This window comes from Schistocerca nitens, chromosome 1 (genome assembly GCF_023898315.1).
Source record: "Schistocerca nitens isolate TAMUIC-IGC-003100 chromosome 1, iqSchNite1.1, whole genome shotgun sequence".
NCBI classification, from domain to species: Eukaryota; Metazoa; Arthropoda; class Insecta; order Orthoptera; family Acrididae; genus Schistocerca; species Schistocerca nitens.
Window position 1 is genome coordinate 560,854,709 of NC_064614.1, and position 27,680 is coordinate 560,882,388.

A 27,680-nucleotide genomic window follows, 5' to 3' on the forward strand; every position below is an offset into this window, starting at 1 on the left:
TTACAGCCTGATATCTTTGCTCAATGAGTCACAGGAATTTTTTTTGTTTTCCATTATATTTATTGTGCTGCATCAAATTAAGTGAAGCAGTGCACAAAAGTTAAAGAATTTTGCAGTGACGAAAACATGCATAGACTGTACATGTGGTTCATTTTAGGTCATCCACTGCTGTGTATGAAATGTAGTCAACATATAAAGATTGTATTGAAAGCTGAGAGCAGAAAAATATCAATCACCGATCTCAAGATTTACTTTTATATATATGGGAGGGTTGCATGCAGTGCATCTAGTGTTCTGGGCAAAGATAACAAAATAAGGCTTTTTGCAAATGATAGCACACAATGAGGTGTGTATTTTGCCATATGATTAATACTCTTAACTTTTTGATTTATCAAGACATGGAAGTAACTATAGATTTCTTCGTGGAAAGGTGTATTTCTTTTAACATCACTGTGTTTCTACATTCCACTTCTCAACTGTAACAGCAACAACCTTTGATCATCCTTATTATTTTATCAGAATACCATATAGTCTCCGGATTAGACTTCCGGACACTTAAGTATTTCAGAGCAAGCATTTGCATAATTTCAACAAAGTATGGATGAAATTTGTCCATGGCCTTCAAAATCTGTATCACAACGGTAACTGGTTTAACTAAATGCAGCTACACTCAATGATAAAAATCTGGTCAAGTTTCTTTTATTTCCTTCACGAAAGTTTTCTTAAAAACCTATCAGAGTGTTGTGTCTTTCTTTCTATTCCACTAGATTATACATGGCCAGAATACTGTTACTGGATGTCTGAAATTATGGAGGATTTAGGCAGATAAAGGTGGTATGTGCCTCTGCGACACAGCATGTCAGTGCACAATAGGTATGAGTGTCACCTCAAGTGGGCTCTGTGGGTAGTTGTAAAGAATGCAACACAAGACGTGAAGAGCGCACCATCATATGGCGAATAGATTTTGTATCATTAACGATGACTGAAGAGATGACTGCTGAGCTTGGTGGGAAAGATGGCTAATTGATCTTAAATAACTATTCACGACAAAGACATGTACAGATCCATATAAGCTACTGAAAACTCAAATATATAATTTTAAAGATTTTTCCTGCATTGGTCTATTTTGTGCTACAATTACTATAAATATCATCAGTGATAGAGCAATTAACAAAACAGTGGAACTGATATTTCTCAGTAATGTCGTGAGCAGGGACCAGAAAATCCAGTATTATTTTTGGTAAAATTTGTATTTTTTTGCGAAATTTGCATAAATTTTTGTTGAAATACACACTATTTTTATTGTTAATGATTAGAAGTGCAAATTTCAAAGATTGTCACACTATGCGAGTGACTAAAGACGCCTTAGCTCCTTGAAATTGGCTGTTAAAAAAAGTGCTGAGTGGGAACTTTTGACTGGAGCTTCAACAGCTTCTTTTAGCCCGAAATGATCTTTGCATTTTTGTTCAGCTGCATTTACGCTTTCAACAAATCATTGTTCTGACTTTTCCCATTGCTGAACAAAATATATGTCTGATTTAAGATGTTTCTGGTCATCATTTGCCTTTTCCTACCCAATCCAATGATCACAGAATCTGCAAAAATATTAATTTTAACCTTTTGTGGGCATTTGTTGTTGTGCGATCTATGCTCGACAGCCTACAGGCACAACTGGAAAGGCACGTAGTGTAGAAGTAGAACCTAAAGTGACTATTAAACAATGGAATAATGACAATCTTATGAGAAGGGACAGATAGACCACGACCACACCCACCCACCCACCCACACACACACACACACACACACACAAATGTGCGGGCGCACAAGACCACACACACTGGCCACTGAAACAGGTGTGTGTGTGTGTGTGTGTGTGTGTGTGTGTGTGTGTGTGTTGGGGGAGGGGGGGCGGCGGCGGCACGCGTCCGCTATTTCAGGAGGAGGCCTTTTGGATGAAAGTTTAATTTTTTAGAGTATTTTTGTTGTGTCTATCTGTGACTCAACATCTCCACTATGTCTACAGTGATTCTTGCAATTTTAGGGAAAGAACTTTGTGTTTGAAATTGCTACAGCACAGAGTGCTATATAGTGGCAGACAGTTGCAAGTAGGCTTTTGACCATCAGAGGAGTGAGGAGCAGTGTGGTGAAACAAGTCATGCTTCCCTTTCGCAGGGCACCTACCTTCAACTGTGTCCTAAGAAATCAGAACTGACACACTGTCACATGAATCACTGCTATTTTCCATTGTTTTATGGTCATAACCAAAATTCATGAAGGCTCAGGATGTCTCTTCAGTTATTTCAAAATAAGAAAACAATGTGAAACATGCAACACAAAGCATTCAGGAATCTAGTGGCATTCTAGACAACCCTAGTTCAAAACATTCCCCATGTTAGAAGTATCCACATTATACCAACTTTTTAATTGTAGATAACATATGTACATGTTTCTTTGTTATAAAATGCAAGGTCCCACAGCTGAGTACTACTTCTATCGCATTGTGAGAACCTTAAATAGATCATTCAACCACCCACAATTGGTGTGGCACTACCAGAGCTTCGAATGCACAGATGTGTCACTGTGTTCGTACACTTTTCATTTTGCAAACGGGTTATTATGCACTTTATTTTTCCAAACTGGGTGAACCAGTACCAGTAATCAACAATTGGTTACACTTTCAATATTTATAAGCAGAAAATAAAGCTATTTCTATCTCTGAAAAAATTGTTCACCTGGATTCAATTCGCTGTGATATAGCATATATTAGGTATTTCATATTTTCATATTTTGAGGCAGAATTCGCATCCCTTTAGCATTTATTGCAAAATGTGAATTTTTCTGGTCCTTAGTCATGAGGTATGACAAACAAGGTATTAGGAGTGCTCTCATATAAAGCTACTATTGCTGTCAGTAAAACTAATTAATTAGTCTAGAATTAATATGCTTGCAAGTAAAATCACACTAACTCGAGTTAAGTAGTGCTGGAACCATTTTGTACAAATCAAGCTCGAATGTTACAAGAGATAAGGATTTCACACTTATTAGGAACAAATGAAGAAACAACGCAGAATGACATGACATACATTTGATGTTTGTTTTCAAGCTTCTTATTTAACATACTAATACTTGCCGAAAGGAGTACAACATGTATTACTTGCTTTACAAAAATGTACTGAGCTACAAGAAATAATTCCGTACCTCAGATGTAAAGTAAAGGGGCAAAGTTCAATTTCTGCAATTTTGACTTAAAAGCGTATTTTAAATATAAAGACACTGCTTAATTTATGGAAAATGGGCATCAGTCCTGCACTAGCTCACGTATGATTTACGGAGTGTTAAGAGAGTACATGTCTATTGAACATGTCTAAATTGGTCATGGCTGGAGCAGGACCAGTCTTACTTTTACAAATGATGTAATATCTATTAAAAATATGTTTTTACATCAAATCTGAAGAAATAGGACTTGTGGCACTTGACTTCTCAGGTAATGAATTCCGATTGGGCTAAAATTTTGACTGGCCAGTTAGAACCTGAGTGAACTGATGAGGTTTGTCTTTGTAAATAGTAACAGGTGGAGGATAGCACTTATGACAGTTCAGTTTTCACAGTTTTATGGCATCCTACTTATCCCTCTGCTCAGTGGACCTGCTTCAAACATATAGCCACCACAGGCAGTTTCCTAGAATGAAAAATAGCTATTCCTTTTCCTTCACACCATCAACAAATTTTGAGCACTTCACAGTCAAAGGGACCAATGACCAAACAGTTTGGTCCTGTAGAACAATAGTAATCATTTAATGGCGTGGACTCTGTAGGTATGAATGGCACTTTGGCAGTACAGCGATTCATTTATTTATGCAGCGCATTCAGAATACTCAGAGAAAGAGTGGTTTGTTGATTACAGACTAAGAAAATTTTGCATCAGACAACATGAACTTATGATTCTTTGGAGCGAAGATTGGAATTATAAGTTTTGGGCAGCTCGCCACTGGACTGATTATTTTTGTGATTAATTTTGTGTGTGGAGATTTTAATTTTATTATTTATTAATTAGTGTTACAAACTTGATTCATTTTTCATGCATTGGCCATTGGAATTGTTACAAAACTTTAGGGGGGACTTTCTGAACTATGATTGACAGGGTTTTATGATCTGCTATGTGACAAAGCAGTCATATTTCTAAATTATTTATATGAGAGATTAAACTATTTCACTGTCATCATTCCTCAGTCAGGAAGTTGGCATTCACTTTTGGTGACATAAACTGTTTATAATTTTAACTTCAGCATCAAATTTACGGAAATTGATATGTAGCCATCCCCTCAACCTAATGATGAGCTTACATTAGTCAATTATTCTCATCTGCCAGTGCATCAAGTATAGTTCTGTGCAGTCATCGATAAAGCCAAGCCTTGTTAGGCAAAGACACGGAATCGGTTTGCTTATAATGCAAGTTATGAGAAGATTATACAGTCACTCGAAATATGACACCGCTTCTATCATTCTTCAGTACAAATCATGTCTTGAGAGTAGTATACAAAAATAAAAGAAACGATTATTCCTATACAGCAGTGCAAATGTAGATAATGTAACCCATTCAAATGATACTACCAGTATTACACATGAACAAATCTGAAATTTCACTGTGTTGGATAAACTAACTTTAACAACTACAGCATTTATCATGACAGGGTGTAATAAAATAATCAAAGAAGAATTAATGAGGATCTCCTAAAAGAATTAACGGGATATGTAGATTAAAGACTGCAAGCCAATGAAATATTTTGGAATGTGGGTGAGCTATTATTTTTTTTTTATAACTTCCAGCACAATTTGTGTAATTACCACAATCCATGAAGTTCCATTAATCTAGCATCTACTGCTATAGGTTTGCCATCATCTGACTCTTTCGAGCTTCCAATGGGAGACAAAATACTACATGGGCACAGCACAACATTAAATATAAGAAAGAAAATCTTTATGATGCCCACTATAATGCTAGAAGAAAACAGTTCCAAACAATATTTATTTTACCTTCAAGAAAAAATTATGTTAACATTACATACTTAATAGAAATAAATTTTGATGTCAAAGTTTAATAAACATGATTAACATCTGCACTGCAAACTGTTTCCAGAATGAATCTTTTACTATGCAGCTGGGTAGGTGCTACTGATTAAAATTATATGCCAAGCTCGTCATTGCATTCACCATCACCAAACTTCACAGATAAGTTTGACAGCATCTATAAAGTTCGAAAAATAGAAGAGATGTTCTAACAGAATTACCTGTGATAGGATTGGATCCACAGTCAAGTAGCTGTCCAGATCACAGTTGAAATCTGTCAGGAAGTTTTACAATGATGGACACAAAACTTACCAGTTGTCTAAGCGTATGATGTTCTCGACGAATTCAACCTTTCTGGATCCAAATAACAGCAAGTGAATAGGTGTCACCATGGTCGTCTGTTTACATGAAACAGCCCTTGTTCGAATCTGCCAATTAAAAATAAATACAATGTTATCAAATTTTATCTTCTATTTGTGCTACAAGTTCTTCCAGCAATACTGAAATAATTAAGAGAAAAGATCAGATTTGGCAACTTAAAGCAGGAAGTACCAGTTCCATTTGATGAAAAGTGCATCAAAATTTATATTTAAATGAAGTTTCCGCAAATAATGAGACATGATTTCATAAGCACTATTTACTAAGTCTAAAGGTTTAATTGTTACATGCAGTAAAAATGCAAGTAAATTTAAACAATGGAAAATTCACGATGGAATAGCGACAACATTATGAAAAGGATAGATTGTCTACTCAGCATATAAAGGATATGTTGAATCGCAGACACACACATCAAAAAGACTGCTATACACTAAAGTTTTCGTCCAAATGGCCTCCTTCTAAAGTAGGGAGAAAAAAAAAGTAAAGTAAAGTCTCTAGCTGCCAAGGCCTCAGCAGCCTGAGACAGTGGCCACATGTGAGAGTTGCACTTATGTATTTTCAATTTTAGAAGAAGGCCTTTTTGCCAAAAGCTTAAACATGTACCAGTCTTTTTGTTGTGCCTGTTTGCTACTCAACGTCTCCTCTATATGGTGAGTAGCAATCTATCCTTTTCATAACACTGCAAGTAGAATTATTGGTTAACTGCTTGTTTGTATTGTGTAAAGATTGAGAATCTGTTTATGAAAACCATCCCAAGGTAAAATCCAGGATGGGGTAACAGTATGGAAAGATCGCTATTCACCACTTAGAGGCACAAAGAAAACAAATGCTATCCATTCCCTATTGTTGCTATACAATTGCTGGCATTGTAGATCTTCCATTTTTCACTATTTGGCCATACTCTATTAAAATACCAATTTCTTATATATGTTTAACATATACGAATTAAATAATACTTGGCTGCACCAATTGGTCAGTTAATCAGCACTCTCATGGAAGCAAAAGTAAATTGGACCACTCACGATGATTTGCTGATGTAATGACTGATATGCTGTAATGATTACATGCAAGATTAACTCAGATCATCTATGGTAAGGTACAATGGTATTTAGAAACAAATCATTCAATGCCAGTGCACTCACATACCTTTTCTCCAAATACAAAGAAAGGGAAAGGAAATTTCTGTTCAAAGTTGCTGCAGTTTACAGACGTCTTATGGATAAGAGCAGCTTTGGATTCAGTTGTCAGCACCTGCAAAATAAATGAGAACAATGTAATTTAATTATCATGTGAAATACAAAACAGTACATTACAGAATCTTAATGACATGACTAGTGAGAATTTAGCACTACACTAACACTGTAAAGCATATGCAAGTCCACACTGGCTGGGAGTCCTGAAACACTATACACAAAATAATAACCTCATACCAGCATTTTTTCTTACAAAAGGAGTGAAAGACTCTCATTTCAATATTCTATCTCTCGTCTGTGTGTCAACAATCTGCTACATCCATTACTTAATTTCCATAATGTTTTGTTGCTATGGAAAATAATAAAACAATAACCTGGTCAACAATATAGAATCCTTGAAACTTGGTAAGAAAGCAATTAGTGCATGTCCAGACATGAAAATAAGATCACAAATAATATATTTTTAACAGCCAGATGAGTGGGAAGAGTGTCCTATTCACTTACTAAAAGACCAAAAACGGAAATTTATGAAGAACTAGTTGCGCCCCGCAACGTTAATGGTGAAACTCACCATCCATGTGTATGCACCATCTCAAAAGTCATCTCTCTGAGGTATTGAGGCAGGCCCACTTATGGTACACCAAACTGCACGACTGTGTGTGTGTGTGTGTGTGTGTGTGTGTGTGTGTGTGTGTGTGTGTGTGTGTGTGTGTGAGGGGGGGGACTAAATAACCAACAGAAGGGCATGGGATGTCATAAGTCTGAACGTGGTAGGAAAACCACAAAATCTGAAAACGGAAAGGCTATGGCTCGGTCTAGATATAGAGGTGGTCAGCAAATCGAAATGGAAAGAAGACAGGGATTTCTGGTCAGACGAATATAAGGTAATATGAACAGCAGCAGAAAAGGTACAACACGAGGAGGATTTATTATGAACACGAAGGTAGGGCAGATAGTGAATTATTGTGAACAGTTCGGTGATAGGTTGTTCTCATCAGAACCAAGAGCGACAACAATAGTTCAGGTATACATGCAGATGTCTCAAATAGAAGATGAAAAGAGAGAGAAAGTATATGAAAATATCGAACAGATATTCAGCACATAGATGGAGATGTAAATCTAATAGTCATGAGGTATTGGAATGCAGTTGCAGGGGAAATAGTAGAAGAAAGGATTATGGGAGAATATAGGTTTGGTAGCAGGAATGAGAGGAGAAAGACTAAGTGAGTTCTGCAATAAATTTCAGCTGGTAAAAGCAAATATGGGAAAATTCCAGTTACATTACTCCATGGTCAGGCAGAGTTTCTGAAGTCAGATATTCAATTGTAAGGTGTACCCAGGAGCAGATATAGACTCAGGTCACAATTTAGTAGTGACGAAGAGTTGGCTGAAGATTAAGAAATTAGTCAGGTTCAAATGGCTCTGAGCACTATGGGACTTAACATCTGTGGTCATCAGTCATCTAGAACTTAGAACTACTTAAACCTAACTAACCTAAGGACATCACACACATCCATGCCCGAGGCACGATTCGAACCTGCGACCAGAGCGGTCACGCGGTTCCAGACTGAAGCGCCTAGACCGCACGGCCACACCGGCCGGCAATTAGTCGGGTTCAAATGGCTCTGAGCACTATGGGATTGAACATCTTAGGTCATCAGTCGCCTAACTAACCTAAGGACGTCACACACATCCATGACTGAGGCAGGATTCGAACCTGCGACCATAGCAGTCGCGCGGTTCCGGACTGAAGCGCCTAGAACCGCTCGGCCACCGCGGCCGGGGATTAGTCAGGAAGAATCACTGTGTAAAGAAGTGGGATTCGGAAGTACTAAGGGATGAAGAGGGATGCTTGAGGTGCTTGGAGATTTTAGATACTGAGATAATGAATTTTCTGTAGGTGGATCAATATGAGACAAATGGACATCTCTAAAAAGGCAGTCACAGATGTTGGAAAGAACAACATAGGTACAAGGAAGGTAACTGCAAAGAGACTATGAGTAACAGAAGAAATATTTCAACTGACTGATGAAAGAGGGAGGTAAAAATGTTCAGGGAAATTCAGCAACACAGAAAAACAAGAAACTTACAAATGAAATAAATAGGTAGGGCAGAGAAGCTAATGTGAAATGGCTGAATGCAAAATGTGAAGAAGAAATAAATTACATTAGTTCAAAGGAAAAACACCTTTTGCAAGTTGCACATTAAGTTTTATTGTTTATGTTGTGCACCCAGACTCATTTTATCTTGTTGTTGTTGTTGTTGTTGTTGTTGTTGTTGTGGTCTTCAGTCCTGAGACTGGTTTGATGCAGCTCTCCACACTACTCTATCCTGTGCAAGCTTCTTCATCTCCCAGTACCTACTGCAGCCTACATCCTTCTGAATCTGCTTAGTGTAGTCATCTCTTGGTCTCCCTCTACGGTTTTTACCCTCCACGCTGCCCTCCAATACTAAATTGGTGATCCCTCTATGTCTCATAACATGTCCTACCAACCGATCCCTTCTTCTAGTCAAGTTATGCCACAAACTCCTCTTCTCCCCAATTCTATTTAATACCTCCTCATTAGTTATGTGATCTACCCATCTAATCTTCAGCATTCTTCTGTAGCACCACATTTCAAAAGCTTCTATTCTCTTGTCTAAACTATTTACGTCCACGTTTCACTTCCATACATGGCTACACTCCATACAAATACTTTCAGAAACAACTTCCTGACACTTAAATCTATACTCGATGTTAACAAATTCCTCTTCCTCAGAAACGCTTTCCTTGCCATTGCCAGTCTACATTTTATATACCCTCTACTTCGGGCATCATCAGTTATTTTGCTCCCCAAATAGCAAAACTCCTTTACTGCTTTAAGTGTCTCATTTCCTAATCTAATTCCCTCAACATCACCCGACTTAATTCGACTATATTCCATTATCCTCGTTTTGCTTTTGTTGATGTTCATCTTATATCCTCCTTTCAAGACACTGTCCATTCCATTCAACTGCTCTTCCAAGTCCTTTGCTGTCTCTGACAGAATTAAAATGTCATCGGCGAACTTCAAAGTTTTTATTTCTTCTCCATGGATTTTAATACCTACTCCGAACTTTTCTTTCATTTCCTTTACTGCTTGCTCAATATACAGATTGAATAACATTGGGGATAGGCTACAACCCTGTCTTACTCCCTTCCCAACCACTGCTTCCCTTTCATGTCCCTCGACTCTTATAACTGCCTTCTGCTTTCTGTGCAAATTGTAAATAGCCTTTCACTCCCTGTATTTTACCCCTGCCACCTTCAGAATTTGAAAGAGAGTATTCCAATCAACATTGTCAAAAGCTTTCTCTAAGTCTACAAATGCTAGAAACGTAGGTTTGCCTTTCCTTAATCTTTCTTCTAAGATAAGTCGTAGGGTCAATATTGCCTCACGTATTCCAACATTTCTACGGAATCCGAACTGATCTTCCCCAAGGACGGCTTCTATCAGTTTTTCCATTCGTCTGTAAAGAATTTGTGTGAGTATTTTGCAGCTGTGATTTATTAAACAGATAGTTCGGTAATTTTCACATCTGTCAACACCTGCTTTCTTTGGGATTGGAATTATTATATTCTTCTTGAAGTCTGAGGGTATTTCGCCTGTCTCATACATCTTGCTCACCATAATATTGTCCTCAAGTACATTGCCCTTCTATAGACCCTCAATATACTCCTTCCACCTTTCTGCTTTCCATTCTTTGCTTAGAACTGGGTTTCCATCCAAGCTCTTGATATTCATACAAGTGGTTCTCTGTTCTCCAAAGGTCTCTTTAATTTTCCTATAGGCAGTATCTTATCTTACCCCTAGTGAGATAAGCCTCTACATCCATACATTTGTCCTCTAGCCATCCCTGCTTAGCCATTTTGCACTTCCTGTTGATCTCATTTTTGAGACGTTTGTATTCCTTTTTGCCTGCTTCATTTACTGCATTTTTATACTTTCTCCTTTCATCAATTAAATTCAATATTTCTTCTGTTACCCACGGGTTTCTACTAGCCCTCGTCTTTTTACCGATTTGATCCTCTGCTGCCTTCACTATTTCATCCCTCAAAGCTACCCATTCTTCTTCTACAGTATTTCTTTCCCTCATTCCTGTCAATTGTTCCCTTATGCCATTTTGCCTTAATAAATTAAAACAGTACATTAGAGGCCTCTATGAGGTGAGGGCTGTCAGATGAAGTGATGGAAGTAGAAACAGAAGTCAACAGGGGATCAGTCAGAGTTTAAAAGAGCTTTTGACAACTTAAGATCAAGTAAGGCATAAGGAATAGGTAACATTCCATTAGAATTTCTAAAATCATTGTGGGAAGTGGCAACAAAACAACTATTCAAGTTGGAGTGTAGAATGTATGAGACTGCCAATATACCATCAAAATTTTGGAAAAACATCACCCACAAAAAATTCTTACGATTGCAAGAGCCAACAAGTGCTAGAATTATTGCACAATCAGTTTAACAGCTCACATATCCAAGTTGCTGACAAGAATAATATATAGAAGACTGGCAAAGAAAATTGAGTATATGTTAAATGACAATCAGTTTGGTTTTAGGGAAGGTAAAAGCACCAGAGTGGCAGTTCTGATGATGTGGTTGATGATAGAAGCAAGGCTAAAGAAAATTCAAGACATGTTCAGAGGATTTGTCGACATGGAACAAGCGTTCGACAATGCAAATGGTGCAAGATGTTCAAAATTCCAAGAAAGATAGGGGAAGATACAGAGAAAGGCCGGTAATATACAATATGCACATGAACAAAGATGTAAACGATAAGACTGGAAGACCATGAACAAGTGCTTGGATTAAAAAGGGTGTAAACATGGATGTAACCTTTTGCTCCTACTGTTCAATCTATACATCAAAGAAGCAACAATAGAAATAAAAGCGAAACTGGAGAATGAGATTAAAATGCAAGGTGAAAGAACACCAATGATTCGCTGGTGACATTGCTACCCTTAGTGAATGTGAAGTAGAATTACATGATCTGTTGAACAGAATGAACAGTCTTATGAGTACAGAATATGGATTGAGAATAAATCAAAGAAAGATGAAAGCAGGCTAATGACATGTAGCAAAAAAGAGAAGTCTGAAACTAATCAGATTTGGGGATCACAAAGTAGACAAAGTTAAGGAATTCTGCCACCTAGGCAAAATAACATATGATGGATGGAGAAAATAACATATGATGGATGGAGTAAGGAGGACATAAAAAGCAGACTATCACTGGCAAAAATTGCATTCCTGATCCAGTCTACTAGTATCAAACATAGGCCTTAATTTGTGGAAGAAACTTCTGAGAATGTATGTTTGGAGCACGGCATTGTATGGCAGTGAGTCTGAGTACAGGAAATCTGGAACAGAAGAGAATCAAAGCAATTGAGATGTGGTGCTACAGACAAATGTTGGAATATTAGAGGAACTGGTAAGGTAAGGAATGAGGTGGTTTTCAGAGAATCGACAACAAGAAGAAGAGACCTGATAGGACATCTATTAAGACATCAGAGGTTAACTTCCACGGAACTAGAGGAAGCTGTAGAGGGTAGCAACTGTAGAGGAAACCCAGGACATTTTGCTTCCATGCCACAATGCGTCACCACTGTTATCCATGCCATAGACAGATGTACCAGCTATTAGGTAGGTGGTCGTAATGTTCTGGTTGGTCAGTGTATGTCGTCATTGGCTTGTGCTGTCCCTCAGTACTGGTGTGATCTCTTCAGATAATGTGGTTTTATATTTGTTCCAAAGTGTAATGGGATCTGAGAGACTGCAGATGCTCAACATGATAGCAAAGTGCTCTCTCATCTTGGCTGACGACCAACACTATATGGCATCTCCATCATAGCATCTGAGTGGTCATCTTAAAAAAGTCCTACTGCCCCATGTGCTTCCTGGAACGTGGCTTTTTCCTATCCATCGACTGTTTTCAGGGCCTGAAAACTGTCCTGACACAGGTAAAACAGCAACCATATACCACAGCAATGCACAGTGTAAATTCTGTCCAAGTCTCTCTTTGACACGGAAGCCTTACACACAAAGATAACACTCTTTCCGTGACATGTTTCGTGCATAATACAGGGTGAGTAAATGAAGTTTCAATGCTGGTCTCAGAAAACAAAATTTATTGAATATTTTCATATATCAGACTAAAATTCTACAAAATAGATGCCTTGAGAATCTACACACTGCTGCCAACAAGATTCCCATGGCTGGTAAGCTCCCTGGAACTCCTTAACTGGAATGCTGTTCAAAACCCTCGTTGAAGCCTTTTGGGTCACTGTGATGCTATCAAACCGCTACTCTTTCAGGTCTCTCTTCATCCTGGGCAACAAAAAGAAGTCACTGGGTGTGAGGTCAGGGCTGTAGGGTGGCTGCAGCAGCACTGTCACATTGAACCGGGTCAACACTTCAGTTATGGTGAAGCAGGTGTGAACGGTTGCATTGTCATGGTGGAGCACCCAGTCGTCTTTCTTCTCTGGGCAGACTCACCTCATCTGGAATCATTCTGATGTTGAGATGTCGGTCACTGTTTAAAACTTGACGCACTTTGCCCGAATTTTCATCAGTACTGCCCGTTGAAAGGTTTTCCAGAGTGCTCATCACCCTCCAAGTCCTCGCGGCCATTTTTGAACCTTTTGCACCACATGAAAACCATGGCACGTGACATGGTGTATTCTTTATAGGCCTCTTGAATCATTTTGAATGTTTCCGTATCGGTCTTGTTCAGTTTACACAAAATTTAATCGAACACCGCTGCTCCAAGAGGCACTGCATTTTGGACACTCCAATTTCTCAATGACATTTAGGAACAGACACTCCCTGCACTCATGATGTTTTCACTCCAGCATTTCGCTGGCGAATGACGATGCTTGGCTTGCTTAGCCAACATCCACCACTGCCTGGTGCAGGCGATAAGACCAGTGTGCGTGCGCACTGCTACTCAGGAAAAAATCAGTGTTGAAACTTTATTTACACACGCTGTATTTTTGCACTTCTCCGTACAACACAGCTTCGGTAAAGTCTTCCGTCTGGCACAGGCCCAAAAATGCAGTTAGGATGACAGAGTCGTGCCACTACTCGAGTGCGTAAACTGGCCTCCATACAGTACATGTACTCACCATTGGGAACTGACTAATTGATTAATTAATTGAGGGGGGGTTATGGAACCAAACAGTAAGGTCATCAGTCCTGCAATTCCAAAGTTACACACAGAAGAAAGAGGGTCTCCTAAAACTGGACAGATCCAATCAGAGGAGTCAAACTATAAAATGAGTGAGTTAAAATACACACAGTAGAAGGTATTAAAGGGCAGCTCAAAGTTAGAAACTGGGAAAACAGAGGGATAAAAGAGTGGTCTTTGCAAGGGGGAGTTGTGATGGGTCCCAGACTGAGAGGTCCCAACCACAACCACACTGACCCCACTTCAGGAGTAAAGCTGACCTTATATCTGAAATGAAAACCACTTTTACGGAGGAAATTGAGGACCAGTTCAACCATATGTGAATCATTGCTGATATTAAATTTAAGGAATCTGGAAGGCTACACTTAGTACGAAGGGCCAAAAGAAGGGGACATTCCACCAATATATGGGATACTGTTAGTCGGACTCCACAACCACATTGTAGGGGTGGTTCAGTATGCAACAGGAAACACTGAGTGAACCTGGTATGACCAATGCACAGACAGCATAAGAGAGTGGACTCCTTCCGAGAGGAGTGGAAAGAAGAGCATCAAATCACAGTAGACTCCTTGATTGTGTGGAGTTTATTACTGAGAGCGGTAGCGCGCCGAATGTCATGTCACTTTTCGGCAAAGAGAGATCTGACATAGGTCCGCATATCTGCAGTTGGATTCATGGAAGGGAATGGGGATAAGTATCTGCATCTCTAGCCAAATGGTCAGCCAATTCGTTCCCTCGGATGACCCCATTACTGGGGACCCAGGAAAGACAACTGAGTAGGCAGTATGGCCAAGGGCAGAGAAGTCATGGATAACGGAGATCAAAGGGTGACGAGAGAAGGATTGCTTGATAGCCTGCAGGCAGCTCACTGAGCAGGTACATTTTAAAAAACTGTGGGAGGAGGCCTGAGAAACAAAATGTAGGGTCCTGTTGATAGCTAGTAGCTCTGCTGTGAATACAATACACGATCCTGGCTGTAAATAAATGTGTCACTGTTCCATGCCTCTAGTGAAGCAGCAAGCTCAATATCCGTCATGCCACTTCACTGCTGCTCAAAGTCACACTATGATATGGCAGTCAGTCTGTTTCTGCATGTCCATCAGTCCTTCCCTGATATTGGTAGAGGCTGGTTTGTATGTGAAGATGATTAAGTCTGATTGGCCATAGCGCCAGACAAAGGAGAATGAATCCTGCGTATATTCGTGGAGGTAAGATGAAACAGTGTTCACAGACCATCAGGTGAAACATGTAGAAATCCCTGCACGTCACTTTTCTGTTCGGGTTTGGTTGCCCAGTTCCCATGTGTGTTTGAGAAATGATATCCTCCTTTTCATTTCCAAAACATAATGGGATACTAGTCGACACTCGCAAACGCAGCCACAACTTCAGCTGCGGCTGGCACATTGTAGTGGCGTGCGTGCTGCTCACTCAGCATGTGATCCTCATGGATCACCACCTTGCAGCTCTCATGGGCATGCTCTCAAGAGCTGTATTAAACTCATACATCAATACAATGTGATGATGCATAACTTTTGTGTATTTTCAGTACTGTTACCCATTCAACTCCCTGAATAATTTGGTAATGTCTGTCAGTCTCTGCCTCATCATCTTCCATAAAGTAAAATAAAGTTAACCTGCAGAACTTGTGCTTGACCATTGGTTGGAGGTAAAAGGGATCATATTTCATGGTATACTTACCCTTGAACTGCAAAGGTCAGTGAAAACCCAAGCATGGTGAAAATTCTACCTGTCTCTCAGGAGGTCATGTGAAAAAATGAATTGTATTTTATTATAAAGCTAGGAACCTCAGTGACACATCAGACTTGCCAAAACATAACTCCTTTAAAGGATAGACCAGAATGATGTGGGAATGGGTATCTTCCCCCCCCCCCCCCCCCCCACCCGAGCAACACATTCCCACCATTTCCTCTCCACAAAATTTGTGTGCCTTGTTCATATAGTCAATTTTGATGAGCCTATGGTTAGTGTAATCTACAGTTGGATCAAAGTCAAAAGCACATTTTTTAAAAATCCCCAGGTACTCACTGCGAATATTTGCAGACACTCAACTTTTCGTTGGGCAACAGCGAGTGAACGTGCGTATGCCTCTTCGACTGTTTCAGTGGCACGCACTGCCATGCATGTTTCATTCTCCCGACACCGAGAAGCTGGATCTTCAGCTGTCTCAAAGCATCCAAGATGCTACGCATTCTGCTGTATACTGGCGTTGAGGATAGGACTGCTCTGATGCCTCAGGTGCACGCTGAGATGCAAATGCGTTTAGCATTCTACTGATGTCAAACATCAGCCTACTCCAAGGTTTCAGCCGCTTTTTTTCCTGATGCTCCGCCTGCTCAATTCTCTGCTGTTCAACATGAACAAATGATGGTTGCTGTCTAGCTATCTTCACAGCTTGAGCTCTTTTTGAGCTATGTGAGATATTAGACTTGTGTTTGCCAGCAATTAGAAATTCAAACAGCAACTGTTAAACAGAAACTGATGTCGAAAGAGATTTGATCTAAACAACCTAATTTAATAAGTAACTACACCGGCAAAAACACAACCAAATAGATGGCACATTCAGTAATCCAAAACAAATGCCCAATTGAATCAAGGAAAGAAACAACAAAATAACTCAGAAACAAACTACCGAGATCCTACAAACCAACAAAATCACCAAAAAGACTGTGAATAACTCAAATGTAACAGAAAAGCCACTTCAATGCATGAAAAGCTCACTTTCGATATGTAGAAAAAGTTGAAATCACTAAAGAAACTACAAATTATTGAAATCCAAAGGGGAAAAAAGCAATTTTCAAAAATCACAATCCAAAACACTTCCACAATCCAAGTTCTCAACATTAATTCTTCTGAACTAGAAGCAAATAAAATCCACAAAAAAATTATAAATTATTCAAATGCAAATAGAAAAGCCAAGTCACTGTTTAAGAATCACAATAATATCAATCCAATACATTTTATTTGTCAAAACTTTTAAAAACTTATCTCTTCGCTAATGCATTCATTTGGCAGTTAGGTTTCAGTGATTATGTTTTATTCGTATTACCCTTCCCACAGAGACAGTTTTTCTTTTTCGAATAAAAGGTAGCCTGGGTGTTGGGTGAAGGGCTAACAAACATTCTCACACATAAACTTTCACATTTACAATATATATGGGATTAGGTACAGTGCCATATATTTGTGATCCTGAGATTGGTTCTACTGAGTGTATAACATTTGAGTGCTCCACAGATGTAGTAAAACAATGTTCCTTAATAGCAATTCTGTAAGAACAGAGGATGAACTCAAATAGTTGGAGGAAATGAGTAACAGTGGCTTCAGTATGAGAACATGGTGGCATCAGGTTGTATTTATATGTAGGAGGAAGATGGATTACTAGGAAAATAAAAAAAAAAAACTAGTGTCATTATTCCACAGGCACACCGTTGCACAAAAAGCATTACTAACTAGGATGGAACAGATTGCCCGTCCAGTCTGGAATGTGTTGTCCCTCTTGGAGTGGGAATGGTCTGTCAACAGAGTGAGATTAATGGGATTTATTGTGTACAGAAATGAAATAAAGCCTCTGTGTGACAGAGATAAGAGAACACAGTGATGAAGGTGGAGACACACACCCATGAAGAAAGAGAATATAAAGGAGGTTCACCATGAGAAGACTCAAATGTAATTTGAAGATTGTAAAAGTGACCATAAGAATAATGTCAATTATTTTGTAAACGAGCTTAGACAGCTATTATTTGTATTAGCAGAAATTATTTTTATTAATGCTCATGATGAACTTTTAGGTACTTTAAAAATCTGAATTGGAGTGCAAGGTAACCATCAGAATTAATGTAGTTAAATAACCAGAAGTGTGTGAGCACTATGGGCAATACAAGAATGAGCAATATTGTAACATCTTGCCAAAACATTCTTGAGGTGGTCATGAGTAAGGAATGTATTAATGGGAAAAGTCTTAAATGGGAAGCAATTTCTGGCATCATTACAGCAACTTCTGCAAGAAGTAATATAAATACAAAATTAGTTAAATTAGTGCAATAAAATACAAGTTTGTTTGGCAACACATAAATTATGCAGTTTTCTGAACTCTTATTTTAAGAGGAAAGATTAGGTTGTGGGGGTTAAAGCGGACAAACTACACGGTAATTGGTCCTCTACCCATCTGAATCTTCATGTAAACTTGTGACAAAGAGGCGGTACATCCATGCGGCAAAAAGGCACTTTAAATGAGCAATACTTAAAGAGACAGAGAAAACAAAACACCTTGTGGAAGCTTTTAGGGTCTATAATCAAAAACGCATTTTTCACAGAAAACTTTTTGTATGGGAGTACCCCTATGATGGTGTATTTTAATTACTAAAGGACACATTTTATTCCTATAGAAAAACAAGCATCAAATCACAAATAGTGAATTGCAGTACCTTTACTGCATCCCATGTAAATGTAATCAGGAACTCTAAATCCTGGTGAGATACTGGTTGAAGTAAGATAATTAGAGCCATTACAAAATACATATGACATTGGAAGTGTCAAGTTTTTCATTTCTAAATCCATTTCAATGTTACTTCCAACTTCCAGGAACATATAGAGCTACTGGTAATGTAGAAATACAATAGTACCAATAAGTTTGATGGACTAAGACTAATACTGTTTCAAGCAAATGTGTGTGTATATATTGAGAATTCACATTTGGTAGTTTTCCTCTTATCTAGACAATGTATTTAAATTATTTTTCAGACATCAGAAAGTGAATCAAATTAAACATACCTTCCTCTTATCCTTATGATAGCATACATTTGGGTACAGTCCCATACACATCAGGGCTGTTACCATATCAAGTTTTGGGTCAGGTCCACTGAAGTTCAGAGGCTGAGGGGCCATTGATTCCTCTGGAAACCCAATTGACTGTAGTAAATCCCTAAGCTGATTCTGGAAATTTAGTAAGTGATTGATGAATAGCAAATACACTGAAGTAAATTAGAATTCTAAAAAAATGTTTTGGCATGTTTAGAGTTAAACAAACATGTAATAGAAAAGTCAAACCTACATCATCCTAACAAATTTCCCCAATAGTGGGGGAGCTTGCTGGGAACCCAAGACTCGCCACCTTCTCTGCCCTCACGACCACATCTTTAACAATCTTATGGCCCAGTCCTCTCTCTTATGAACGCTTCCCCTTCTACTCTTTTCATTCACTTTATAACTTGGCCTTCCCTTTGGTCTCTTGCCTTCCATCTTCATCTTACACATTTTTCTAGCCATCCTCTTCTCAAACACTCTTTACATCCCCAAATAATTTTAACTTTTTCACTCAATATTACCTTGCTGGTGATCCTTATGTGTTCTCTTCCTAACATTTTCATGTCTCATCTTTTCTATTTTGTTACACATTTCTGACTTCTTGAATATTTTACTTTGCTTATTTGTCCCATGTAATTCCTCTCAAACTCTTCATAAAGATTTCAACTTGCCTTGCAAACTCACTCACTTTTGCCATTTCTTTTGTTTTCCTACTTTATCTTACTCAAGTACTTTAAATTTTCCACCATTTTCAGCTGCTCGCCTTCAATGTCACGTTTACTGTAGGTCTGTCCTTTTTTCCTTGTCGTGTTAAAATTTAGGCCACACCCTTGCACTTCTTACCAAACATCAATTTTTTCTATATTGACCCATAAATTAGGCAGAAACAAAGCTGCTTCCCATCTCTCCTGCCCCCTTGTGTCATTACACCATACTCCATGGCTATGGAAAGTAACAAAGATAGAGCACTTCCTTGTTTCAGACCATTTGTCCACTTCCACCATCCTGTTCTCTTCCCTCCAACAGTCATAAACAACTTACACTTCCCTATACAATAATTGTATCCTCAGTGCCATTTGCTTCTTCTTGCCTTCTTAAACAGGGAACTTCCCAGTGGTGCCATCGATGTTTTGAAACCATCTTTACAGTTATGCAGGTTAAGGCCCCCATGTGTCACATCTTGCAGCTGCTCACTCTCGTGGGCCCTCATTTACAAATAATTTTTAAAAAATCAGAATTTTGCATGATGCTCTACAGCTTTAAAAGAAGGAATGCTGTAAGGACTGATTGTATAGAGTAATGGATTAACTATAGTTCTTGCATGCAGAATATTTTAATCATCATATTAACTTTTTCACCTGCCCTCATTTTTATTCCTAGAATTATTTTCCACTTGGAAGTTTTGTGCATGTGAATTTCATTATTTTTACTTACCTATCATAATATTTAAACACTTAATAATGCTGCTCTATCAGCCAAAAACACAAAGATCAAATAACCTATCTATACTGACAAAGCAATGGTGCCAAAATTTATTTTTAGTTACAATATGTATGTTTTTTTGGATGGTAATCATCATACAAACACTTAAAACAAATTCCTATTGCACTAGGGACAAAATAATGCAGATGAATACTCAACCAAAAGAATGCATTATAAGCAAAATGAAATTCAAGCAATATGAGAAATAGAAATAAATAAAGCAATTACATGGATGAAAATACAAGATGATGAAACAAATAAAATTAAATCAATGTTAACACATAAAAATAATTAAAATCACATGAACAAAAATTCCATGTGGAAAAAGAATGATAGAAAAATGAGAGCAAATGGAAAGTTAATATGATGATTATAATTACATGACAAAGAAAGAAAAATAAAAAACTATTTAAAAAAATTAACTGAATAAAGTCAAACAATGGAAAATCTAAGATGGAAAATAACAATATTACAAGAAGGAAAGTTTCTACTCACCATATAACAGAGATGCTAAGTCACAGATAGGACAACAAGAAGACTCTCACAATTAAAGCCTTCATCAACAACACACACACACACAGGGCAGTGTGTGTTTTAGTTGCCTGAGATTGCAGTGTGTGTGTGTGTGTGTGTGTGTGTGTGTGTGTGTGTGTGTGTAAGGGGGAGGGGCTATACATTTTAGCTTTTGGGCAAAGGATCTGCTTCTCAAGCGCGCACACACACACACACACACACACACACACACACACACACACACACACACACACACCATTCCCACTAGCGCAACTCACATACAACACTAGCGTGCGCGCACCCCCCCCCCCCCCCACACACACACACGTGTGCAACCACTGTCCACATTCTCTGTCTTACACACAGCTCAGAATTTGTCATGCCAACAGTTGATACACATCTATTGGTCTCATAGATGGCTTTCAATTTGATGATGGTGGTGGTGTGTGTGTGTGTGTGAGAGAGAGAGAGAGAGAGAGAGAGAGAGAAGAGAGAGAGAGAGAGAGAGAGAGAGAGAGAGAGAGACACTCACCTTTGCCTCCCACGTTACACGCAATGTGGGCATTGATAACAACTTGTGCTCACAAAAAGCGATTTCAGCTTGTTCACCATTCATGCGTACATCTTCCCATGCTTGGAATGCATTGAGCATAGCAATATGATCTGAATGCCTACCACCAGCAAATGCTTTTTGTTGATATGTCAAACGGCGATTGTCCATGCCTGAAAGTATAAGACCATTAATCTGAGACGCTGCCAGTAATAAGAAACTGCACATTATTTAATACTTTTACAGCATACAAAATTTATCTGTAATACATGATAACTCATACTTTCTCTACCAACTATCATGAACAGAAACATTTCATTAAAAAATACTAAGCATTAGAAAGTACTTGTTGCATCCCCTTTCTAAATTATTACTGTATACAAGAAACATGTAATTTCATCACATTTTTAGAGCTATTTAATTACTTATGAGGCACAAAAGTCAACAAAACAGAAGCACACACTTCATAAAGGTTGTTACTCATTGAACTAGTCCCTAAAATTCCATGGAGTTTGGCATCCTCATCCACTTCTTTCTAAAACTCTGTTGAATAGTTTTCTTTCAACTGTGCAGACTGAACTAACTTCTTACTCAATTGAATATCTATACAGACAGAGGTCACCTTATTACTTCCTGAATAAATTTTGCAGTTTCTTTGCAACAAGTGTAAAGCCAAGTTTATTACTATACAGGATATACATATTTTCATTCTTGTCATATATTCTTGTGGACTCATTGTCACAGTGATGCTAACTGAACATCCACAAGCTACGGTTGTGAAAATATGACTTGTCACATATGTAAACCTATTCCCTCTTAAATTTTAATTAATTGTGATAAGACATTTACACTGAATAGTAAATCCCAAACTACAGACTAAATTTCACAAGAAACAATGAAAACCACTTTCTGCTGGAAATCATGATAGTAGTTATCTTGTCATGCTGAGCTTGATGGTGACAATTATCGGCCAGAAGATACAAATCAGTGTGAGATGGATTCTTATAAATGGCCCGTCAACCTTCCTCCTGATCAACACTACAAGGAAGGCAAGGCAGCCATACTTTCCCACCTGCATCATGAAGTGAATGTTTGGGTGGATTCAATTCAAATTTTCCAAAAGTCTGTTTAAATTCTCACTTCCATGATGTCAAACAACACACAGGTTTCAATGGCAGTGACTCCAGTGCACAGTCTTTGATATCTTCCATAAAGAGATTGGCAATAATAGGTGGCAAAGGGCTCCCCATTGGAACTACACATTTTATACAGCTCTCCACCATTCCTAAAACTTGCATAATGAAATTAAAGACCTCACTCTCTTACATCCACAATGTTTTTTTCTTTGTAACAGTGCTGCAATTACGATTTAACCAAAGCCGAGTAGAGCCACTGCTCATTCAGCTTCCCAATGAACTTGATAAGCAGCACCATGCAAGTGAATAAGCGTAGACAAAGTATTGCAAGAGAAAGCATTAAAGACAAAATCTTAGACTCTCAACATCACAGTCAACGGAAACAGCTCAACTGGACGAGCAGATAATTGGCAGGTCTGTAATGGAGAAGTAATTCTGGCATTTTTCACTGATTTGAGGAAACTGTAATATATCTACATTAGTATAACTGAACAAGGATTTGTAAATTAAATCTTCTGAATAAGCTAGATGAAGTTCTAGTGAATATTAGAAGAGAATGTAAGTTATAATGAAACTTTAATGGGTCCTTAAACAACACATCAACAGGTAACATCAGTTAACACTAAAAAAAAAATAAAAAAGAGGAGCTCACCAGTAACAAACACTTCTGGGAAGGTCGAGCTGTTGGCAGCCATGGTTGCTAGTGCATCACCACAGAAAAACATATTCCCCAGTATCATCATCTTACCAAGTCTTGGCTCAATAGGCAACTTAGCCAGTATTCGGCCCAATGGAGTAAGTTCATCATTTTTATCCAAGCACTTCATTTCTGGAACAAAAATATGGCCTCTTTTTAAGATGAGCATACTGTGAGGAAATAAGGGACTTGCTACAACATATTTTTACTTAATAGTATAGTGAAAACTACACTGGCTATGAAAGTAGTCAAAGTTTTACTCATCATTTCATTTACTCATCTCGAGGAGCAATCAATTGGATATCAGTTGTGGTAACTGCATCAAATATTAATCCAGCCTCTTTATAGATACATTACTTGATAAGTGCAATAAGAATAATCTTTTAGCTTCTGAAAATAATAAATATTTGGCAATATACATGTTTTTTAAACATGCCTTTAAACCTTTTCCACATTAATAGCATTCACATAATAATGTAATTACAGTGGCTGAAATCAGTGTGTTGCCACTATTGCTGTTATCATTACTTTTTTGGTTCATGTGGTTTTCATTTATGTTTTTCTACAGCATGGATGGTTACCCAAAAGAAGTGAGTAAGCCATGCTGATAACTGCTCTTTATAATTTTTTAAAACTTCGTATTTTTATTTTTACTACGTTGCTATTTGAGTACACTCCTGTTACTTTGAATGTAACCATAGCATACACTGCTACAGATTGAATTTTACATTTAAATTTTTAAGATATGTAAAATTTAAATATTTTAATGGCTTTGTACTTGTGTCTGTCGTTTTAGTAAACTCTTAAATCTTGTGTTAAGTAACCTATTGTATATCAGTTTGTGGTAACTGTACCAAACAAATTCAGTTTCTACATAGGGACATTGTAAAACTAGTGCTACAGGAGTAAGTTTTAGTCTGTTTTAATTATAAATTGGCAATAATTTTGTAAACGTGTTTTTAGATTTATTTTTATCCTAGCTAGCACATTGTAAGCTAATCACGTAAATGATTTTAAGTAAGGAATACATGTTACACTAGCGACACCTGTCAGTCCACTTGTCAATGCCTATCCTTCATTGATAACCGCTTGCCAGTCCAACAGCACCCTGGCTGCAATGGTGTACTCTGTTGTAAGTGACACAATATAGTTGTATGTGATTAATAACTGTGTGTATAGTTGTTTTAATTTTGACATGCCAGTGAATCAGCCTTCTCATCTGTTACATACCTGCCAATTCATGAGATAGGTATAGGTTATTCTGTTGTTTTCTTTCATACTGTATCTAATACTGTGTATTACAATTGCTTTGTATGTAGTCACACTGTATAAACACTATCCAGATCTGAAGATGGTAACACTGATTACCGAAACCGGTTATCAAGAATAAACGTTATTATTAGAGATCTTGGCAAAGAAGTTTATCTTCTCTAATGTTTTAATTATCACATGTACAACTGAAGTTACACAATGAATTTTTTGTTTGTTTCAAGTTAACTTTTTGTAGTCCTGCTGCACAATGAATCCTACATGCTGCAGTACGAAGCATGCCACTCAAGAAACCAAAATAAAACTGCACAACCTACCGATATAGTGCTGTATTGTGGAGCAATTAGTTTTCAGGAGTAGCAAAAACGTTGTAACTGAGTTAGATCAATTCAAATCATGCCTTTACCCAAACAGATTGGCCTTAATAACATGACAACAACATTTCTGCTGCTGCCAAAAATGAACTATCACACGATAATCCACTTTATCAATGGGTAGTGCCATTTTGTTTTTGCCCCTGTAAAAGTGTGCTATGGTACTGTGGCATGGAGATTTCAATGTTACCAGGACTGCAGGCATGTACTTGCAAACAAAACCTTAATTATGTATGTTTATTTTCTTTTGAGGTCATCATTTAAGATTTATGATTACCCCTCATACTAGCTACAATGGTGGTAGTAATACAATTCTTATAACTCACAACTGGAAGTTTTCACAATTTTGATGCTCATCAGATGATATGCTTTTGTCAGTATTTCTCAGATTTTTCTCCAGGGGATAATATGGAAAAGACTTCACAAAATGTGAACAATGACAAAACATGAAAGGGTGAACATTTCACTTATTAGTTAAAGAAACAAGATCATCTCTGCACTTACAGTGAGAAGTTCATAGCCTTGTGGAACTACATCATAGACAGTTATCAAAATATTCTGAACATATTTTTCCTATACTATATTTATAATATTTATTACCAACCTCTAAGCAAGACTTCAGCTTCAATTACAGCATCAATAGGTGGAGGCTGAATTGCCTTGCTAAGAAACTGTGCTATTGCTCCCAAACGTAGTAGTTTTATTGACAGTGCCAACTCGTGTAAAGGAGTACGGAACATTTCTGGTGTCATATGCTCATCCAATTTTTCAAAGCGAGCCTTTATCATTTTAAAAGAGAAACTGAATTAATAACAAAAATATTGACAATTAGTGAATGAGACTAAATTCTGTAGAAAAATTTAGTAATTACCTTGCTCAATAAATGAAAGCAGAAGCCAGGTCGAACACGACCAGCTCTTCCCTTTCGTTGCTCCAAATTAGTTTTCGATGCCCAAACAGTTGCATAGTTAGTCATATTATTATGTGACGTAAATAACTTCATTTTTGCTTTGCCACTGTCAATCACAAATACGACATCATTAATGGTGATTGACGTCTCTGCTATATTTGTTGAAAGAATTATCTGCAGACAGAAAAAAGAACACATTATTTACTGTGTGTGTGACCTGATGACACCTGCATAGTTGATATAAATATTTACACACACTTTACAGTATGAGTAATAGTCGTGATGAGGTTTATCAATGAATTGTTGTTTCTGTATCCTCTTCAGGGTGTATCTTTTCACATTATTAAGCTCACTGGACAAATAATTAGTCATCCTAGAGAAATCATAACAAGCTTCATTTAATACCATGTAATTCCACCCTTGGACTAGGTTAGGAAGGGAGTCCACAAGGTTGCACAGGTATGTTGCATAAAAATTAAGCCACTTGATGGGGACTTAGTTTCACACATTTGTTATTGTCTGTTATTGCACTAGTTTTTAATTTCGCTATGTCCTTTGTTGTTCTTGATTACAATTTCTCAGCCAATTTAACTGTTAATGAGCTACTTAAAACAATGAAAAGTTCAGGTTGGGATATCAACAACATTATGGGAAGAACACGCGCGCGCTCTAACACGCGATCGCGGTCTCGCGCGAACACACGAGTGCACGGACCCACGCAAACACACACGACTGCTATCTCTGGTCAGCTTCTGACCAGACACATGAAGTGTTCTTGCTTGCTTGTGTGTGCATGTGCGTATGTGGGCGCGCGCACATGCGTGTATGTGTGTTTCCTTTCTGAAGGCGGCTTTGACCAAAAGCTCAATCTGTAACAGCCTCTTCATTGTCTCTGTCTGCAAACCAACTTGTCATCTTTATGGTGAGTAGCCATCTATGCTTTTCCTAAAAAGCTTCTTTAGTTATTTAGCCACTTTCACTCACAATGAACTGATCTGTTAAACACTAATTATAAAACCCACTCTATCTGCTGCAGCCTCCACACCTCTCTCTAAGCTCCCCAAAAATTAGGCACAGAAAATGTTTTTCTTACCTTTGTAACACCATCTGGAACAGGCTCAAATACACGCCGCTGGTCTTCTCTTGGCAGCTGTGAGTGCAATGGTATTATTGAATATGCAGAGCCTCCTGGAAAACAAAATATTATGACATTAATGCAACATCCCAACACAATATTATATGTAGCATGTCACAACAGGGTCAACCTTGCTGTGAAGGATACATATCTCACATACCAAAGGATTAAGCCCCTTATATCCCTGGTTAACTAGTGCACAGATATATCTTTCTGTGTTTCGTAATCTGTCAGCCAGTTTTTCATCTGCAGTTTACCTAACTTCCATATTGGGCGTATACATTTCGTTCACATCAATTTTTGTGCAATTTTCTGAGCTAGTGTTTCTCATCAACTCGACATACCTATGTTTGACTGTACAATTACTGTCTTCATCATACTGTTGGAAAATATGCTGGTATTTAAAGTGCATGATTGTACTTACTGTTCTCCTACATGCAGCTACAACAAAATCTGCAACACATTTAGCTATTGGCATGTCATTTCCCAAAAACCATTCTGTCAATGGAGAAAATCTCTTACTTGATGGAACAATGAAATACTTGCTCAAACGCAAGACAATTTGACAAGAAGTGTACACGGAGAGAAACACAGAATTTGTGTGAAGCCTCCAACGTTCCTATTTGGATAACACGTTACTTCAGGAAATACCACACAGTAAAAATCTCTTAACAATGAATACATGAAAAGAAAATAAAACACACAGAAATTTGTGAATATAGTTGCTTTTTCTTACAGTATTATATATGAAATAATAATAATAATAATAATAATAATAATAATAATAACAATACCACCACTTAGAATATTTCTGAAGTCAGATAAGGGGTTAAGCTGGTATTACATGACACACCTATTATGTACAAGTCATGTGTAGATTTTCTGGCACCTGGTGGCAGAATGAGTGAACTGGAAAATTTGCCATTTCAGCAGACTGTTTATCCATTGGCGAGAA

At 37.8% G+C, this 27,680-nt stretch overlaps 1 protein-coding gene across 3 annotated transcripts in view; it reads right to left on the minus strand.

Moving 5' to 3' along the window:
- Positions 1-27,680, minus strand: part of LOC126254637 (dosage compensation regulator) — a 184,831-nt gene that overhangs the window by 19,081 nt on the left and 138,070 nt on the right. For all 3 annotated transcript variants that reach the window (XM_049955330.1, XM_049955329.1, XM_049955331.1), the window contains 8 exons: positions 26,684-26,778; positions 25,552-25,764; positions 25,285-25,459; positions 22,993-23,169; positions 21,187-21,377; positions 18,627-18,788; positions 6,592-6,696; positions 5,380-5,495 (listed from right to left, as the gene is read on the minus strand). In XM_049955330.1, the coding sequence (XP_049811287.1) occupies positions 5,380-5,495; positions 6,592-6,696; positions 18,627-18,788; positions 21,187-21,377; positions 22,993-23,169; positions 25,285-25,459; positions 25,552-25,764; positions 26,684-26,778 (1,234 nt within the window). The remainder of the gene's footprint in view (positions 1-5,379; positions 5,496-6,591; positions 6,697-18,626; positions 18,789-21,186; positions 21,378-22,992; positions 23,170-25,284; positions 25,460-25,551; positions 25,765-26,683; positions 26,779-27,680) is intronic.